At 37.5% G+C, this 21,406-nt stretch overlaps 1 protein-coding gene across 8 annotated transcripts in view; it reads right to left on the bottom strand.

Moving 5' to 3' along the window:
* The window catches only part of EVI5 (ecotropic viral integration site 5), a 261,524-nt gene that overhangs the window by 95,992 nt on the left and 144,126 nt on the right, over nucleotides 1-21,406 (bottom strand). For 5 of the 8 annotated variants that reach the window (XM_049879778.1, XM_049879782.1, XM_049879783.1 and 2 more), the window contains 2 exons: nucleotides 3,392-3,526; nucleotides 824-964 (listed from right to left, as the gene is read on the bottom strand). In XM_049879778.1, coding sequence (XP_049735735.1) covers nucleotides 824-964; nucleotides 3,392-3,526 — 276 coding nt within the window. The remainder of the gene's footprint in view (nucleotides 1-823; nucleotides 965-3,391; nucleotides 3,527-21,406) is intronic. The other 3 variants (XM_049879780.1, XM_049879785.1, XM_049879786.1) reach the window with 1 other exon arrangement.

Genomic DNA, 21,406 nt, shown 5'->3' with positions numbered 1-21,406 from the left:
GAGACCAGCAGCAGACGGCACAGTGAGCTTCCTGGCTCATGGAGAGAGAAAGCTGGGCACCTTTGGGCAGGTAGCTTTCTGGCAGAATGCAGTGCCTTTGGGCATGTGGTGGAGCTAGGCTCACCAACCCACAGACTGAGAGAGCTGAGCACCTTCAGGCAGGAGGCTTGTTGGCAGAGTGGGGTGCCTCTGGGCACTTATTGGCAGAGCTAAAGAGCTTTGTAACACTTGCCTGAGCAGGGCAGAGGCCAGGCTGAGGGACTGAAGGCCAGAGAGAGGCCTGCCTGTGGCCAAGGCTGAGAAGAGGGCTGTCCTGGTCGAAGAACTGTATCCTGAATTGTAACCTGTTACTTCCCTAATAAACCCCGCAACTGTGAGTATGGTCTGTGAATTCTATGTAGCCACTGCAATGAATTATCGAACCCAGCAGAAAAGGAGACAGGCCTGTGGGAGGGCTAACTGGTGTCAGAATTGGTAAAAAGGTTAGAGGTGGAGGGTGGAGGTGTATCTGACCTCCGCCTCATAGGAATCACCCTTGGGCTGCTGATCTTGATTCTCTTTTCCCTTTGTGAAGTTAGAGGAGGCCAGGCACCTCCACTACACCGCCCTTTTTACAATTTTTATTTCATGATAAGAATTAAGAAGGGAGAAACAGCTTAAGCATACATTCAAATTATAAATGCTCTCAGTTTTGTACATTAAGCAGTCTTCCTCACTTTAAACACATTTCCTAGTGTTGGTCATCAGCTACTTCAAGCTCTTGCAATATTGGATATTCGGCTTTCACTCGATTTTTAAAAAGCACACAAAATATATGATATACCTGCCAGTGTTCCTCTAAATCCTTGACTTGCTCTCTAAGTTCTTTCAAACCCATAATAGCTTCTGCTTCCCTCAGCTTCACAGCAATGAGTTCCTCCTGAAGCCTGGCAATGTTATTCTCATCAGGCAGGGAGTTGTTCCTCTAAAGCAAGAGAGAACTTAATTAGGGATTTTAAAATTTAAGAAATAAAATATAGCACACATAATAAAAGCTATTTTGTTCCATGTGTAATTAATTGTACTTAACTTTTTATAAAACTTAGTATACTGAGATATAATTCACATACCATAAAACTCACTCTTTCACATGTGTGAGTCAGTGCAACCACAGCAACTACCTAATTTCAGAAAAGTTTCATCACCCACAGAAGAAATTCTGTATCCGTTAACAGTCATTCTCGACTTCCATCTCCCCTGACAACCGGTAATCGATTTTCTGTCTCTATGGATTTGCCTATTCTGGATTATTTCATATAAATGGAATCATTCAGTATATGTGAACTTTGGGACTGACTTCTTTGACTTAGCACAATGTTTTCAAGGTTCATTCACACTGTAGCATGTACCAATACTTCATTCCTTTTTTATTGCCTAATAATATTCCGTTGTATGGCTATATCGAATATTATTTATCCATTCATCAGCTGATGGAAATTTGGGTTGTTTCCATTTGTTGGCTAGTATGAGTAATGCTGCTATGGCATTCTGTATAAGTTTTTGTATAAAGGTATGTTTTCAATTCTCTTGAGTATATATCTTAGGAGTAGAATTGCTGGGTCATGTGGTAACTCTATGTTTAACTTATAAGAAACTGTGAAACTATTTTCCAAAGCAGCTGCATCATTTATACACCCACCAGCAGTGTACAGGGGTAACTGTACTTAATTCTGAGGACATAGAAAGTCTAACTTTTCTTTGTTATAAAAAGAGCAATCAAAGTCATGAGGCAACAGGATTAAAAATATTTTTCAACATGGCAATGCACTTACTAGCCTCCCGATTAGGGCTCTAAATAAAATATAAACATCGATTACATTTTAAAGATTTATGGAATAGTCCAAAATTTGTTTTTGTTGTATTTTATCAGCATACCACCTTTGAAAGGAGTGTCAAATCTCTGTGTATTAGTCACTATTTATATCAATACTCTAGAAATTAATTCCAAGATGAACTAAATATTTGCTTCATGGGCATATGATTCAGCTTAATCTCCTACCATACTTAAAGACCCACCTAGGATGTAGGAGAGCTCATTATTGAACTTCTCCGGGGAGTGATTAAGAGATACAGAATATAGCCCTAATAAAAGTTCCCTAAATAAACCAAGGTGCTACTGAAATTTCTAGGCCTGATTCAAAGAAATTTTCTATTTCTAAAATATTACATGGTGGACATGAGGACTTTAGCCCACAGGAATGATAAAAACAAAGTTATTTTAGCCAACTACACATTCTTATGATAGACTTTATTTTCTGAATTAAAAACCAGAAACTGACTTTGAAAGGCTTAAGAACACTTCCTTTCACAAAATATTCAAAATCTTTCTAACTGTAAGGCCTAGATTCTTACCTATATTATGGAGCTGAAAATACTCCCATGTTAGAGACCAAATATTCTGTTAGGCATTTCTTTCAGCATTCTTGCTGGCTTTCTTCTCAACAGATAAGATTGAATTTTCCAAAAATAATATAAAAACAGCAACCAGATTTTTAGTAAAATTATCCCACTACTGATTGTAGTTATACTTGTTATATTTCACATAGAAAAAGTTAAGAACAACTTGAGGTTATTTGTCATGGCCATTATCTAAGGGCCTTTGATTTAACCCCTAGATACTATCTAGGGATGAAAGGAACAATCTCAACATACAGCCCAGGCTATCAATGCTTAGTCATGGAGTTAAAGTATTTTAAAGCTAGAAAAAATCTTAACGGACCATCAATGTGCCTCTGTGATTTTATAGATGAGAACACAGAGATTCAGAGTTTGTGATCTAAAACTCAGATTCTCAAATATGAGAGTTATTAGGAACCTAAAACTTTTCTACTTCCAACTACTTGTCTAACCCTTGAAGTCGTTTAATATGTTTGAAGAGGTAGACTAGCTTCTGTAAGTACACCTCCAGGTAAGGGAAGCTTCCTACATAGCCTGTGGTGGCTTGTTCTAGCTTGGACAGTTCTGATAATTACACTCAGACACAATTTTCCAGAAATGTTTACGTATTAGTCCTATCACACTTCTTCCACATGATGGTATTACAATATTTGAAGACAACAGTTAATTTCTGTACTCTTAAGTTTCCCACTTCCAAAATTAACCTGGTTGTTTTCCTCGAAAAGGGCACTAATCTCCATTTTTGCCCTTAAATATGAGGTCTTAAATAGTATGGCAGTAACAAAGAATAAGTGGCAATCTTATACATTTTTTTCCCTTTCCTCTTTTAGTAACTAATATGTAAGAGTTCTAATGTGTAAAAACACTAAGCTCAATTTAATTGTCCAGTTAAGTACTTAAATATCTATCTCATGTCCCCTCTCATTTGGGAGCGAAACATTTGTGTTGCTCTTACCTTCTCTATATCCAAGACTTTATCCTGCATCTCCTTAAGGGCACACTGAGACTCAGCTTCACTCAGTCGGGCTTGGACCAATTCCTTCTCTAGCTGTAGCACAAAATCTTCATTGTAGTTGGAACTGCATTTATGCTATAAGTTATAGACATATACTGAAATTTTATGGAAGTATGAACATACATATACAGAAAAATAAACACAACTGCATGATATAATTATTAAGGACAGCTAAAGGGTAAAAGTTCTATCTACCCAATACTCCCAGCATACCTCCAATTAACTTTCCAAACAGTCAAAAAGGTCTAGCTTTTATATCTAAAAAGATGATCAGGTTTTTAGGTTTTGGCAACTAGTTATTAAATTGATCAAATCCAATTCACTGAAGATAAATGTCTCCTTTTATCAATACATCCATCCATTACTAAAAATTTGTTCTGATACTATAGACCTGCACTATGCAATATGATAGCCATTAGTCATATGTGGCTAATGAGCACTTGAAATGTGGCTAGTCCAAGTTAAGACAGGTTATAAGTATAAAAAACAAACTGGGTTTTGAAGACTTACTATAAAAAAAGTATGTAAAATATCATATTAATAATTTTATAACAATTACATGTTCAAATCAAATATGAATATATTGCAGTTAATAGAAAATTTAAAACCACGTAAGTGCTTTGCCTTATACGTCTATTGAACAGCACTGTTATAAACCATAGAAAACAAATGCACATTTATTGAAAATTCTATTTTAACCTAATGGAAATAAAAACAAGGAGTCCACAATAATATGAAATCATCCTAAATCCCAGTAGAACAAAATTTCATTTGCTCTTAGAACTGTAGGTTTTTTTTTAAAGATATGCATAAAAATGATTGCTGGGAACAAAGAAAATGCAATATTGCATAAAGAAATTAACCGAAGGAAGCACGAAACCTTCCAATATCCTTTCCTACTGCATCTACAACATAAATACCAATGCAGCCACTTAAGAAATCCCTTTGAAAGAAACCAGTTTCCATACAAAAACTATTTTACAAAAGCAAAAAAAAAAAAAACTAATTCATCATAATAGAAGACTTCCTAGAAGAAACTGTCGATCAATTCACATTAATTTACACAGCAAAGCAAAACTGGCAACTCAAATTTCAAGACAGAATCTTAGAGAAACTCTCCTACTGAACTCATGTGCGTATAGTTTCTTTTACTTTTCAATATATTAGGAACAAACAGATGTCAAATCAAAACTGTTTAAAAACTTAAATGCTTACTTAAAACATATGGTGTTCCCTAAACCCCAATTATGCACTCCAAATGATGTCCTTTTTAGAAAATGAACAGTTCATTTCCTGAGTAAATGGGGACTCTTTAATACAGTGCATCACACATTATTTCCCCGGAAACTGCACCATTTTCTGATACAAGGAGTGCATCTGAAACAGGTATATCCCCTTAGCAATTACTTCCTTTAGCAAACAGGGAAAAAGCACTCTTTTGGAATGATCACACCAAATTGCAGGTGTCATAATTTATTTAATGAAATCATAGTCCTTTTATGGATATTACTAAAATTTTCTGACCTCAATTTAAAGCTATGGGAATTGGAGTTCTGGTTTATTTTCCAAGACTCTGTGCTAGGGGATGCCCAAGAACACATCAAAGCCAATCTGCCTACATGAGAATGGAATCCTTGACCTGGTATAAACCAAATGATGCGACGAACCACAAAAACTACAGTAATATTGGGAACAAATCTGTATTCGTGAAACTTAACGAAGAACTGAAACTCTGATGACAAGTCACTCTGGATAATACACATATTATGTTTTTTATTCACCAAAACATTACTTTAGCCTTCTGGATTAAAACCACTCTAAACCTGTTATGTAATTTTTCCCCATTCACAGAGTCTATGGAACATATTTCTTGATTCTCAGCTCTTCATGACAAAGATCAATTATTACACTGCAAATCACATAAGGTCTAAGGTTGGCGGTGGCGTAGTGGTTAAGTGCTACGGCTGCTAACCAAAGGGTCGGCGATTTGAATCCGCCAGGCACTCCTTGGAAACTCTTTGGGGCAGTTCTACGCTGTTCTATAGGGTCGCTATGAGTCGGAATCGACTCGACGGCACGGGGTTTGGTTTTTGGTTAAGGCTGGCGGTTAGAGGCCATCTGCCGCTCCATGGAAGAAAAAGATGTGGCAGTCTGCTTCAGTAAAGATTACAGCCTTGGAAACCCCATGGGGCAGTCGACTCAATGGCACTGGGTGGGTTTGGGTATAGAGTCCCTGTGAGTCCAAATCGACTCAATGGTCATGGGTTTTTATTTCTAAGGTGTACAGAGTTTTTCTGGTGCTACAGTAAATAAAATAAGAACCTATGTTTTCCAGTTTTTATTTTTGGTTTAAAGTTCTCCATTTCTTTTCCTCTGTTGTCAAGACTGAAGCTGTCATTTTTCTGTAACTTTCAATCCTGGTTTTATCTTGGTTCTCTGGTCTTGGCATTTAGTTTTGCCTCTAGGTTCAGTCATCTGCTTTTCTCTCTCTAGCAAAGATTCTTACCCTTTTTGGGTCACAGACTCTTTGGGAATCACAAAGGCCATGGAACTCTCTTCTCCAAAAAATTATACTCACAAAGAAAGTTTTGTACACCCCTGAAGCCATCCATATACTCCAAGTTAAAAACCTCTACTCCTAAAGGTACTCCCTATAATTCCCTAGCTATTTCTCTGATCATCAACTCTATGTAAGAGATCAGACTAGATCTCTAATACCAAGAATTTACCACTCTAAAAAGTTCTAGATTCTGACTGGCTGCTGGTCATTTCCACGTGAATGTTCTGTATGCATATCAAATTTAATTAAAGGTTGATCATCATCTTCCCCAAACCAATTCCCTTCCTTGATTCTTCTATTTGCCACTGGCCTGAAATTCCTCACTTGCCTCCTCAATGTTGCCGCTTGTCATTGTGCAATAAATTTTTTTCCTGTAAAACCCTTTCCTTGCCATTCTTTCCTTTTCACTTCCCTCCATTACTCTACTAACTGGTCTCCACGCAGCCATTTTGACCGTACATTAATCCACCCTGTAGGCTGGCACTCTGAAATACCACCTTCAATCACGTAAGTCCTTCAATCAAAAACTTCTACTTCAAGGGATAAATTCTAAATTCCATAGCTTATACTTAGTATTTTCACTTTTACACTTCCCATTTCATTCTAGCTTTAGCCCTCATTCCTTGATAAGAGTGCTCTAATCATGAACAATATAAACATCCAATAATAATATAAAAATCCAGTAGAAAGCTCTTTTATTCAGCTCTTGCCTTCACTGGACAGTCTATGGCACGTAACACAGCTAACTACTCTTACTTAAACCTATTGTCTACCTTAGATTTTGAGAAATTCTTCCACGGTTCTCCTACCTATATTCTGTGTCTCCTCTAGCAATTCTACTACTTCATATACGTATATGTGTGTACACGTGCGTATGTGTGAATCAGTAGTTCTCACGGTTCCACCACTGTGTGTATAACAACTATTTACATAGCATTTACATTGCATTAGGTATTATAAGTAATCTAGAGATGATTTTTTTTAAAAGCTCATTGTATTGCTGTAACATATACTGTTCTAAGAACGTTATGGTATAATATTAAAATCTAAACGTCTATCGGTGTCTCAATATAATGCTCTTATAATAAATTCTTATAAAAATGCACTTCATATTTAAATTAATAACTTGGACAGATAAGCAATTCATTCTATCAAATGATAACTGCCACAATTTTATGATGGCTGATGGTCCACAACCCACTATCGAGGCAATTCTACCTCATAGCAACCCTAAAGGACAGAGTAGGACTGCCCCATAAGGTTTCTAAGACTGTAAATCTTTACGGAAGCAAACCGCCACATCTTTCTCCTACAAAGCGGCTGGCAGGTTCAAACTGCTGACCTTTCAGTTAGTGTCTTTCTCCTGTACTCTGGCTGGCAGGTTCGAACTACCAACCTTTCAGTTAGCGGCCAAGTGCTTAACCACTGTGCCACCAGGGCTCCTTGATAATCAGCAAGAGGCCATATATTTTAAAAGTCTGTAAATAATGAACTACTTTCCTATGCTTGCATAAAAAATCTCCTTCTGTCAATGAGTCTCTTAATGTTTCTGTGATACCAGCAATCCCATTCCAATGAAAATGGCACAAATAAATTTTTTTTAGTAAGTGGAACCTCTATTTTTCAATCCCATAAGCTTTTCCGGTGCTGCAAAAGTTACAAAAGCAAAGATAAGTTAGCAAGCCTGTAGTAAGCTTTTTGTTTACATCGTCATGAGTACAAAAATGAATTCTAATGTTCAATATTTGATTTGAAAGATATATGAGTAATATAGCAAAATCAAATATTTGTACTTTGGGAGGTTTCTTTATCATTAAATGAAAAAATTCAAGTTGGAATAAAGACAACCTATACAGATGTATCAAATACTAAATTTAATTTTATATTAAGCGCCTAACTAAATACAAGACCTAGCGTTTATATATCCTTTTCAGGAAGCCATACATTTCATGGAACCCTGTACTCCTTTCTTTTGTAGCATTTATCAGAACTCTAAATAATTAACTATGCAATTAATTTTTAAAACGTTTATCGCTATATATACTATGTAAACAAAGCCAGGGAGAGTCTGACTGATTTACCACTGTATTATCAGGACCAAAATGTACTTTTCTAAGTAGGTGAGCAAACAACATTTGCTGAATATTAGGCTAGCTAACTCTTGGTAAAAAACACAAAATTTCCACTAAACATTGGAAGTAGAAAGGAGCTAAAGCTGTAAAAACTTTATTAATAACCTATAAATCTGACGGTTAAACTATTTTTATTAGATTGTCCACCTAGCAATCTTGAACAAGTCCCTTTAAAAAAAAAAAATACAATAAACAAAATTTATAAGTGTGGGAAGATGATACATTTGTACCGTCCCATCCAAAAGCATGTGAAAAAGCCACCATTATACAAGAGAAGTGGTTTTAACACAAGACAAAATCATAGCAGACAAAAATAAAATAAAAATGGTTATATCTTGCTTTTCCTCAGCATAAAGCCCCCAAAAGATGTCTTAATCCTGCCTACCACATCCCCTAAAAAACCTTTCAAAAAATTCAAACAATATAAACATGCTATTTAAAGATCTGCTACACTAAATTTATTTGAAAAGTCGGTACGTCACTTTTATATGATTTCTTTCCAATACCTGAAAAATTATATACAGTCTTTTAAGGTGGGCGTTTATCTCTGGTTGTTCATATGCTCTAATGGCAATAATCTTTTTTTTTAATGCTGAAGAAAATGTTAAGAAAACAATTACTTCCGTTAAAATGATTCCTTGTTTACTAATTAAGCTGAAAGGAAGAAACGGTTACATATGAATGTACAACATTTAGTCTTTAGATCAAGGTCAGAATTGGTTCTGGAAGAAAATCTCTGCTCATATATACAGACATCCTGACCAACAGCTTAATGGTTCACCAATTTAAATGTGTAAAGTTATCACTCTATTTTGGATTTTTAGGAAAACTTAAAATCACCTAAAAACAATTACAAATTAAATGGCTTTTTCTTGAAACGTCACTACTTATATAAGAGCTAAAGCTGGAGTATTTCTAATGTAGGAAGAGAGGTTAAATACTAACTTCAATTTTCATAAAGAAAAAAAAAAACTCACTAGATAAATCAGGTGTGGGGCAATTCCTAAACGCTGCTTAGCAGATACATTTTCTAAAATAAACCATCTAAAAATTCTACAACTTCCACTGACAAAATAGTAGTTCTTAGTTTAACATTTATTTGTGTGTTTAACCTAAGCAAGATTGTTTTTTCTTCCTCATTTCAAAAACTTCTTTTTTAAAAGTATATGTAATTCTTTCATATTCTCTTCTAGAATTTTAGGAAAGGGAAGGAAGCTCAGAATTCATCATTTTTCCCCCAAGTCAAGAATGCCCACAATCATTTCCCAGAGTTGGTAGGTCATACAGCCTCCCCTTAAATACTTCCTAATACAAAGGTCACAAGAACTTCAAAAGATAGTCAGTTCTACATTCAGCAGCTTTAACTGTTAAAATTCCTCCTTGTTTATGCTAATCAGAGCCAACAAGTAGCTGGACAAAATGGCTTACTCAGAATATCTGATGGCAAGCAATGACATGTAGGGCACAAAGTTTTTTAACAGATCAAGTTAAATTCAAAGACAGTTGGTCTCATCAGGAAAAGTCATCCAACATAAACACATTCATGCCCATGAGCGACAGGGTCAGACTTGCAACAGTGTGAAATGTCATTGGGTCATTTTCACTTCTACAGGCCTATAGGAAAAACTGACATGACAACATGTAAAACAAATACTTACAGAGATAGTTTTATCTTTATGCTTAGCTTAATCTTTATTATTTAATATTTACTTAGTACATTAAATGCTAAATTGACTAATAAATTAACTCAGTCATTCCTATATGGGGTTCAGATTATCAAGGACAAAGAAGAAAAAAGTACAAAGGCATCTGAGATTGATCACACTAGCTTTTAAGATTCTTGCGTTTTAGGCCTACACTCAAAGGTATATACTGGTCCTCATACAAAGTATCACCAGCCATGATAAAGGCCAAATACTACATTTTTATTTTCCTTAAAAAAACAAAAAAAAAATCAACGGCCAGTGCAAAAGGAGACCAGTGACCAGTTAAAGATAATCATCTAATAACTGCATACTGCAGAAACACATTTTTAAAGAACTTCAATGCTCAAAATTAGTTGAAAATAAACTTTATCTTATAAAAATTGTTGCTCAAAAGTTTAATAAATTATTTAAAATAGCTATGGTATGTAATTGTACTATAACATTAAAAACTACATGGTACACTGAATAGGTGGTGCCAACATGGCACTACAGACAGAAGCACCACGCTGTCCCTGCACAGCAAAGACCCGAAAAACTAAGGAAAACAGACAGATGTCAATCCTGGAACTCTAATCGCTGAACGAACAGATAAAGAACTCAACCAAGCACCAAATAAAATAAAAAACTGACAGAGAGCAAGGAGAGATATGGAATGGAGGTCTCCTATCAGCTAACGCTGCACAGATTCACCTTCTTAGATTCCTCAACTGCCGAGATTGGAGGACAGGGAGTAGGGGAAGGCAGCTTCACAGAGCTCCCAGCAGAAGACAGAGCACCTGGTAACCAACGACGCATGCTTTCTCACCCCCTATTCTTCTTCTCCCTACTCGGCCTCCATGGCTTCCTGGCAGAACGCAATCACATAGTGGGGGAGATGCTGGCTCCCTGCCACTTGGATTGGCCACAGCCACACTGGCTGGCTCCTTCAGTGCCTTTTTATGGGTGCTTTTTTTGGCTTTTGGTTTCTTCTCATTCTCTCATCTCCTTCCCGTCCTTTCTCTTGAACACCTGGCGCCATGTGCCATCTCCATCCCTTCTTGACAGGCTGTGAAGCACCACTCGGCTGGGGAACCTCCTCCTGGATCCACACTGCCACACTGGTGAGATCCCTGGAGGCATTTTTTTTTTTTCTTTTTTTCCTGTTTGTTTTTCTTCATTTCTCATTTTCTCATCTCTTTCTACTTTCCTTCTTTTCCTGTCTCCTGAACAACTGGTGCTGTGTGCCATCTCTGCCCCTTCTAGACGGGTTGTGCTATGCAGCATGGCTGGGGAACCACTTCCTCAGTCCATGCCACCACATCAGTGGGATCCCGTGGGGATTTTTTTTTTTCTTTCTCCATTTCTTGTCTATTATCCTTCCCTTCTTTTCTGCTGAACACCTGGCATTGTGTGCCATCTCTACTCCTTCTAGAGGAGCTGGGCAGCGCTGTACAGCTGGGGAGCTACTTCCTAAGTCTGTACCACCTCACCAGTGGGCTCCGTCAGGGCACTTTTTTTTCCCTTTCTCTCTTCTTTTCACAGTTTCTTGTCTCCCTCTACCTTCCTTCCTTACCCATCTCCTGAACACCTGACACCATGTGCCATCTCCGCTCCTTATTGACAGGCTGTGCAGAGCCACTTGGCTGGGGACCCGCTTCCGGTGGGCTCCCCGGGGGCATTTTTTCTTTCCCTTAGTTTCTTGTCTTTCTCCACATTCCTTTCTCCCAACCATCCAGACCTGTGTACTTTCCTCTTTCCTTTTTTCATCTAATTTCTTTTCTTTCCCTCCTTCCTCCCCTTTCTCCCACCCACCTAGCTGTCTATGTCTCATCTGTCCCATCTTGACAGGCTGGACCTCATGAACTGGGTAGAAAGCCACCAGCACAAAGCTTCCTTGGGTCTGCACCACTCCAATGGGAGGATCCCTCAAGCACTTTCTTTTTTGCTCCTGTTTCTCTCTCTTTCTCTTCTTTCCCACACCACTTAGTTCCACACAGCACAACCTCCCCCTACCTCCTACCTATCTGCACTATGCGCTGAACATCGCTCCCCTGAGCAGCACAGGCACGGTCTACCAGAAACTGCCCTGCAATGACCCCTGGCTCCACCCTGTCAGCCCCAGTACAGGCCATAAACGACCCATCCTAACCTCTCCCCTTCCACTAGACCTTCCCTGATGCAATATAGCTGAGAGATTGGCCCTGCCCATTGGATAATATGGTCAGAAGTATCAGGCCCACAGATGAGCAAACAACAAAGGACATCTAGCCTGCCTGCTCAGACATAACTAAATAAAACAAAAAAGCAGGACGAAGTAAACAAATCTACAATCAATAAACAAAGACAGAAACTACTGAATGTCCCAAAGACAGTAGATAATACCAAAACATATAAATAGGACAGGATGATTCCAGGACTTATCCAAAATAAAACACCACGTGACCTTCCAGTAGAAGAAAAGGCACTGAAACTACCTGATCCAGACCCAGAAACAACCCAGTGCCGTCGAGTCGATTCCGACTCATAACTACCTGATAGGGAATTCAAATCTCTAATATTCAGAGCTATCCAAGAGTTGAAGGAAAAAGCAGACAAAAATGAGGAAAAAATAGACAAAATCATGGAAAAGACAGACAAAACAATGGAAAAATTCAGGAAAATAATACAGGAACAAAATGTCAAAATAAATTCACAACTAGAAATCATACAAAAACAACAATTAGAAATCCAAAAGATAAACGAGATTTCAGAAATTGACACTGTCATTAGAAGGTGTGAGGAGCAAGTGCGAAACAATAGAAGACAGGGGGAGAAAACTGAAAACACAGAGAAGATCACTGAAGAATTGCTGAAAGAAAACTTCCCTAATATAATGAAAGTTGAAAAGCTGACCATCCAAGAAGCTCAGTGAACCCCACACAGGACACGCCCCAAAAGAAAATCACCATGGCATGTCATAATCACACTTGCTGGAACCAAAGACAGAAAGAATCCTGAGAGCAGCTCGAGAAAAACAAAAAGTCACACACAGAGGGGAAACAATAAGACTAAACTCTTTCTGGCTTTCTACCCAGAAACCATGCAGGCAAGAAGACAATGGGATGACATATATAAAACCTTGAAAGAAAAAAATTGCCAACCAAGAATAATATATTCTGCAAAACTCTCACTCAAATATAATGGTGAAATTAGGACATTTCCAAATAAACTGAAATTAAGGGAATATGTAACAACCAAGCCAAAATTACAAGAATTATTAAAGAAAGTCCTTCAGTTAGAGAATAAACAACAATACACAACATGCCCGAGTCTAGGACACAAGACCTTACCAGCCAGATAGCAACCCAGGTAATGAACTCTCAAGGATTAATCAAGATTAAAAGAATCACAACAGGGAACCAGAGAGGTTAATCTGTAAATGACAACAATGTCCGAACGATACATGAGGGACTAAATGGGGTAGGTATAGAACTTTCTAATGGAGAGGAGGTTAAGGCAATATCAAGTAAAAAAAGACTGGTTCAATCTCAGGAAGATAATGGTAAATTTCAAAGTAACCACAAAAAATGTTAACAAACCTACTCAACAAAATAAAGAAGAAAAACATGAAGTCTCAGTAAACACAAAATCTACAAAAACAAAAGAAATCAGAAAAAAAATCCACAAACAAAAGGAATTCAGCACAGCAGGGTAAAAGGAAGAAAGAAAACATCAGCACTACAAAAAAAGCAATACCAAATGACAGCAATAAACTCACACCTACCAATAATTACACTGAATGTAAATGGCCTAAATGTACCCATAAAGAGAGTGACAAAATGGATTAAAAAAACCAGGATCTATCAATATCCTGGCTACAAGAGACACACCTTAGAAACAAAGACGCAAATTTATTAAAACTCAAAGGATGCAAAAAAATATATCAAGCAAATAGCTACCAAAAAAGAACAGGAGTGGCAATACTAATCTCAGATAAAATAGGCTTTAAAACAAAATCCACCATAAAAGACAAAGAAGGGCACTATATAATGATTAAAGGGACAATTCGTGATAAAGACATAACCATAACAAATATCTATGAACCCAATGACAGGGCTCCAAAATATGTAAAACAAACTCTAACAGAACTGAAAAGAGAAACTGACAGTTCCACAATACCAGTAGGAGACTTCAACACACCACTCTTGGTAAAGGACAGAACATCTAGAAAGAAACCACACAAAGATACAGAAGATCTAAAGGACATGATTAGCCAACTTGAACTCACAGACATATACAGAACACTCCACCCAATAGCTGCAAAGTACACACTCTTTTCCAATGCACGTGGAACATTCTCCAGAACAGGCCACATCTTAGGTCACAAAGCAACCCTCAACAAAATCCAAAACACTGAGATAATACAAGTATTTTCTCTGATCACAACACCATCAAAGTAGAAGTTAACAAACAGGAAGAGCAATGAAAAATAATCAAATACATGGAAACTGAATAACACCCTGCTTAAAACCACTGGGCAATAGAAGAAATGAAAGGTGGAATAAAAAAATTCCTAGAATGAAAACACATCATATGAAAACCTTTGGGACACAGCAGAGGCAGGGCTCAGAGGTCAATTAATTTCAATAAAAGGACTCATCGAAAAAGAAAAAAGGGACAAAATCAAAACATTAGCTACATAACTCAAACAAACAGAGAGAGAACAGCAAAAGATGCCCACAGCCACCAGAAGAAAGGAAATAATGAAGATCAGAGCAGAAATAAATGAAATAGAGAACAGATAAACACAGGAAAGAATCAACAAAACCAAAAGGTGATTTTTTTGAAAGGCTCAACAAAATCGACAAACCACTGGCCAAAATGACAAAAGAAAAACAGGACAGGACGCAAATTACCCAAATAAGAAATGAAACGGGGGACATTACAACAGATCCAATTGAAATAAAAAGGATCATAACAGAGTACTATGAAAAACTATACTCCAACAAATTTAAAAACGTAGAAGAAATGGGCAAACTTCTAGAAGCACACTACCTACCCAAACTAACACAAACTGATGGTGAAAACCTAACAGACATATAACAAGAGAAGAGATTGAAAAGGTAATTAAAAAAAAAAAACCAACAACAACAAAAAAAGCCTTGGCCCAGATGGCTTCACTGGAGAATTCTACCAAACATTCAGAGAAAAGCGTACATCAGTACTACTCAAACTATTTCCAAACACAGAAAAGGAATGGATTCTTCTGAATTTTATGAAGCCACCATAACTCTGATATGAAAACCAGGCAAAGAGACCACACAAAAAAAACTCAAAATTACAGACCAGTATCTCTCATGAATATAGATGCAAAAATTCTCAACAGAATTTTAGCCAATAGAATTCAGCATCATATCAAAAAAATAATATACCACCACCAAGTGAGATTCATACCAGGTATGCAAGGATGGCTCAACATTAGAAAATCAATCAACGTAATCCACCACATAAATAGGAGAATCACATGATCATCTCAATTGATGCAGAAAAGGCATTCAACAAAGTCCAACACCTACTCATGATAAAAACTCTCAATAAAATAGGTATAGAAGAGAAATTCTTCAACATAATAAATGTCATCTATACAAAACCAACAGCTAACATCATTCTTAATGGAGAGGGGCTAAAACATTCCCCTTGAAAACAGGAAGAAGACAAGGACACCCTTTATCACCTATTTAACATTGTACCGGAAGACCTACCTAGAAAAAGAAACAAAGGGCATCCAAATTGATAACGAAGTAAAACTGTCCTATTTGCAACTGTATGATACTACACATAAAAAAATCCAAAGACTTTATAAGAAAACTTCTGGAACTAAACGATTCAGCAGAGTAGCAGGATACAACATAAACATATAAACATCAGTTGGATTCCTACACATCAATAAAGAGAACAATGAAAAAGAAATCAGGAACAAGTACCATTTATAAATAGCCCCTAAAAATATAAAATACTTAGGAACAAATCTAACCAGGGATGTAAAACGCCTATGCAAAGAAAACTACAAAACACTACAGCAAGAAACCAAAACAGATCTACATAAATGGAAAAATATACCATGCTCATGGACAGGAAGACTCAACACTGTAAAAATGTCAATTCTACCCAAAGCAATCTACTAATGCAATGCAATCCCGATCCAAACACCAACAGCATTCTTTTAAGAGATGGAAACACTAATCATTAACTTTATATGGAAAGGGAAGAGGCCCCAGATAAGTAAAGCAATATTGAAGAAGAAGAATGAAGTAGGAGGACTTGCACTACCTGACCTCGGAGCCTACTATACAGCTATGGTAGTCAAAACAGTCTGGTACTGGTACAACGGATACATTGACGGATGGAACAGAATTGAGAACCCAGATGTAAATCCATCCACCTATGGTCACCTGATCTTCGACAAGGGCCCAAAGTCCATCAAAAGGGGAAAAGACGTCTTTAACAAATGGTGCTGGCAAAACTGCATCTTCATCTGCAAAAAAATGAAACAGGACCCACACGTCACATCATACACAAAAACTAATTCGAAATGGATCAAAGACCTAAATATAAAATCAAAAACTATAAAGATTATAGAAGAAAAAGTAGGATCAATGCCAGAGACCCTAATACACAGCATTAACAGTATAGAAACCATAACTAACAACACACAAACTCCAGAAGATAAGCTGGATAACTGGGATCTTCTAAAAGTTAAACACTTATATTCATCAAAAGACTTCATGAAAAGAGTAAAAAGAGAAACTACAGACTGGGAAAAAAATCTTGGATATGACAAATTTGACAAAGTCTAATCTCTACAGGAAAATCCAACACCTCTACAACAAAAAATACAAATAATCCAATTAAAAAATGGGCAAAGGAAATGAACAAGACACTTCAGGAAAGAAGACACTGAAAAGGCTAACAGACACAAGAGGAAATGCTCGTGATCACTAGCCGTTAGAGAAATGCAAATCAAAACCACAATAAGTTACCATCTCACTCCAGCATTACTGGCACAAATCAAAAAAACAGAAAATAACAAATGTTGGAGAGACTGAGGGGAGATTGGAACTCTTATGCACTGTTGGAGGGAATGCAAAATGATACAACCATTTTGGAAAATGATACGGCACTTCCATAGAAAGCTAGAAATACCAATCCCACTCCTAGGAATATATCCTAGAGAAATAAGAGCAGTCACAAGACATATGCACACCCATGTTCATTGCAACATTGTTCACAATAGCTAAAAGATGGAAAAGCACCTTGATGCCCACCAACAGATGAATGGATAAACACACTATGGTACATACACACAATGGAGTACTACACAACAATAAAGAACAACGATGATTCTGCGAAGCATCTCACAACATGGATGAATCTGGAAGGCATTATGCTGAGTGAAATAAGTCAATCACAAAAGAGACAAATATTGTATGAGACCACTACTATAAAAAACTCATGACAAGGTTTACACACAAAAAGAAACAATCTCTGATGGTTACGAGGGTGAGGAGAGGTGGGGATGGAAAAAGACCAAATAGACAATAGTTAAGTGGTAACTTTGGTGAAGGGTAAGACAGTACACGATGCTGAGGAAGCCAGCACAACTTGTCCAAGGCAAGGTCATGGAAGCTCCACAGACACATCCAGACTCTCTAAGGGATGGAATTACAGGGCTGAGGGCTGTGAGGACCATGGTCTTGGGGAACATCTAGCTCAAGTGGCATAACATAGTTTATAAAGAAAATGTTCTACATTCTACTTTGATGAGTAGCATCTGGGGTCTTAAAAGCTTGTGAGCAGCCATCTAAGATATTCCACTGGTCTTATCCCAGCTGGAGCAAGGGAGAATGAAGAAAGCCACACAAGGGAAAGATTAGTCCAAAGGACTAAAGGACCACAACTATCACTGCCTCTACCAGACTGAGTCCAGCACAACTAAATGGTACCCAGCTATCACCACTGACTGCTCTGACAGGGATCACAATAGAGGGTCCCAGACAAATCTGGAGAAAAATGTAGAACAAAATTCTAATTCACACAAAAAGATCAGTTTTATTGGTCTGATAGAGACTGGAGAAACTCCAAGAGTATTGGCCCCTGACACCCTTTTAGCTCAGTAATGAAGTCACTCCTAAGGTTCACCCTTCAGCCAAAGATTAGGCCCATAAAATAAAATGAGACTAAAGGGGCACACCAGCCCAGGGGCAAGGACTAGAAGGCAGGAGGAGACAGAAAAGCTGGTAATAGGGAACCCAAGGTCGAGAAGGGAGAGTGTTGACATGTCGCAGGGTTGGTAACCAATGTCACAAAACAATATGTGTAGTAAGTGTTTAATGAGAAGCTAGTTTGTTCTGTAAACCTTTATCTAAAATACAATTTAAAAAATTACATGGTACACTGAATAAATAAAAGTCTGTGAGTCTGAAGTGATATAACAACAGAGTCCACAGTGAGTGAATGAGAGAAAGACAGAGAGGGATCTTTACAGAAGGTAGAAGAAACGAAAGAATATCACCATTTTGGAAAACCAATGTAACAGCTGATTCAGTAAGGATCATCAGTGAATGCTAAAGCCATCTGGTAAAAGTGGATGAAGAACAAGGTACTCATTTGATGCAAATGTATTTCCCACCAGACCACCTAATAGTTATAAAGATGAAAACATACCTTTACAATTGAGTTTTTGGTGACCAAATTTAGGATGGTAATCAATCTTAGCATCACTAATAACAGAAACAACTTACATTGTGTGCTTCCTGATTTAAAACAAAGTAAAGTTCACAACATCCATCTATAAAGTATTCTTTCTAAAAAGGTTTAACTCAACCATAAATTACCTGATGCCATCGAGTCAATTCCGACCCATAGTGACCTTACAGGACAGGGCAGAACTGCCCCATAGGGTTTACCAAGGTGGGTTCGAACTGCCAATATTTTGATTAGCAGCTGAGCTCTTAACTACTAAATCACCAGGGCTCCTAACTGAATCTACTGGACAGAAAATTCGACTACACCATGAGGAAGCACTTAGAAAAATCCAGAATATGAGACAAGATAACAGGTTAAGTTGGTAAAAAGTTAATGTCATTCACGACATTGGTTGTTTCTTTGAAATTATTGTAGTCTTTTTTTATCTTTGTTTTGTTTCCAATTTCACTAACTTCTACTCTTTTTATTATTTGTTTCTTCTGCTTGTCTTTGGTTCTATTTGCTTATATGTTTAGTGTTTTAAGGTGGAAGCACAGATCATTGGTTTGAGACTTACTTTCTTTCCTAAAATAATGCTGTAAATTTTTTTTTTTTTAATTTAGATGAAGGTTTACAGAACAAATTAGTTTCTCATCAAACAGTACAAATGTTGCTGAATGACACTGGTTAACAATCCCATGACATGTCAACACCCCCCTTCTCAACCCTGGGTTCCCTATTAACCAGCTGTCCTGTTCCCTCCTACCTTCCAGTCCCTGCCCGAGGGCTGGTGAGCCCCTTTAGTCTTGTTTTGTTCCATGGGACTGTTCAATCTTTGGCTAAAGGGTGAACCTCAGGCGTGGCCTCATTACTGAGCTGAAAGAGTGCCCGGGGGCCATACCCTCAGAGTTTCTCCAGTCTCCGTCAGGCCAGCAAGTCTGCTCTTTCTTTTTGAGCTAGAATTTTAGGCTACATTTTTCTCCAACTCCATCTGGGACCCTCTATTGTGATCCTTGTCAGAGCAGTCAGTGGTGGTAGTTGGGCACCATCTAGTTGTACCGGACTCAGTCTGATGGAGGCCGTGGTAGATGTGGTCCATTATAATGCTATAAAATTTCCACTAAGCACTGCTTTAGTTGGGTCCCACACATTCTGATTTGTGTCTTCATTATTTAATTCAAAATACTTCCTAATTTCCTTTGAAACTTCTCTTTGACCCATGGGTAAAATGTTGTTTAATTTCCAATATTATTGGAATTTATCCAAATATTTGGCGATTTTTTTAGGTTATCTTTTTATTACTAATTTTTAACAATGTCATTAAAGTCAAAGAAGATACTTTATGACTTCAATTTTTTTTAATTTATTGAAGTTTGTTTTATGGCCCAGAATATGTTCTATCTTTGTAAATGCTCTATGTGTACTTGAAAAGAATATGTATTCTGCTGTTATAAGGAGAAAAAAAAAAGTGTTTCATAAATGCCAATCAGGCCAAGTTGGTTGATAGTGTTGTTCAGGTCTTCCACATCCATACTGATTCTCCACATACTTACAGCAGCAATTATGGAGACACGGTGTTGAAGACTGCAACTATAATTGTGGATTTGTCCTCTTTACCTTTTAGTTTGATCAGTTCTGCTTCATGCTCCTCTGTTGTCAGAAGCATACAGATGTTAGGAGTCATACGTTCCTAAATACAATAATCCTAAGTAGGATTGTTATGTCTTCTTGATGATTTCACCCCATTATGTAATGTCCCTCTTTATCCCTGGTAGAATTCCTTGTTCTAAAGTCTACCTTGTCTGATACTAATTCAGACACTTCAGCTTTATTTGCTTAGTGTTTGTTTGCATGGTGTACTTTTTCCATGCTTTTCCTCCCTCCCCCAATTGTAATTCGTATATTGTGTCCAACAGTTATAGGCAGACTACTTTGGTCTCCCACTCCTGGAAGTAGAGGAGAGTCATTCTCACCAGCTATCATGCTGTATACTTTTATTAACACCCAATGTAACAACCCACTTGACCTCTGTTACTCCTAACCTTTATAACTGAGACCACCTTACCCCCACTTACAGGCTCAGGTTCACTGAGATTCTGGAACCAACCCTACTCCTAGGTCCAGGAACATATAAAATCCTGTGTGTGCTCTACCCAGGAACATTAAATGGAGTTGACAGACCCAAACATCACAACGCAAAAGAAACATGTAAAATTTTAGCAGTGGTTAATAGCTACCATATCCAGCACTTACCCATGCTGCTCTCAAGTTAGCCCATTAAACCCCGGTTTTACAAATTCTTGTCCCCTTTATGTCTTAATCCCCTTGACTTTGGGCTAAAATTCCTATAGATCATTGGTCTGACAACCTGTATCAAGTCACTTCCTTAGCTGCCACCCTTGACCTGCCCTGCTTCACTTCACACTGAATTCATCCTTTAGCCTCAGTGTAACCACAACTCTGATTAAAATATGCCCAAACCCAGTCCTGAGGGACCTCCTAACCCTCCCAGGCTCCTTCTACATGCAGATAAACCCATACATTTGTTTAACAGCAAGTCAGTTCCCTTGCTTCCTAACATGATCTTAACCAATGGGTTCCAGCACTAGGATTTTATTCTCCCTTATTCATACCTTCTACTCTAAACCCTGAAACTAAATATGTCATGTTTCGTTAGGCTTTACAAATTCATATCTTTAGTATTCTTTCTTTTTTTTTTTTTAATAATTTGTTGAGGTGAAATTCACATTAACCATTTTAAAGTGAATGAACATTAGTGGCACTACATTCACAATGTTGAAGACTCACGACCTGGTTTTTTTCATCTAGTTTCAAAACATTTCCATTACTCCAA

This window comes from Elephas maximus, chromosome 3, assembly GCF_024166365.1.
Source record: "Elephas maximus indicus isolate mEleMax1 chromosome 3, mEleMax1 primary haplotype, whole genome shotgun sequence".
Lineage (NCBI taxonomy): Eukaryota > Metazoa > Chordata > Mammalia > Proboscidea > Elephantidae > Elephas > Elephas maximus.
The sequence above is the reverse complement of the archived record's forward strand: the minus strand, read 5'-3'. Positions and strand labels throughout refer to the sequence as shown.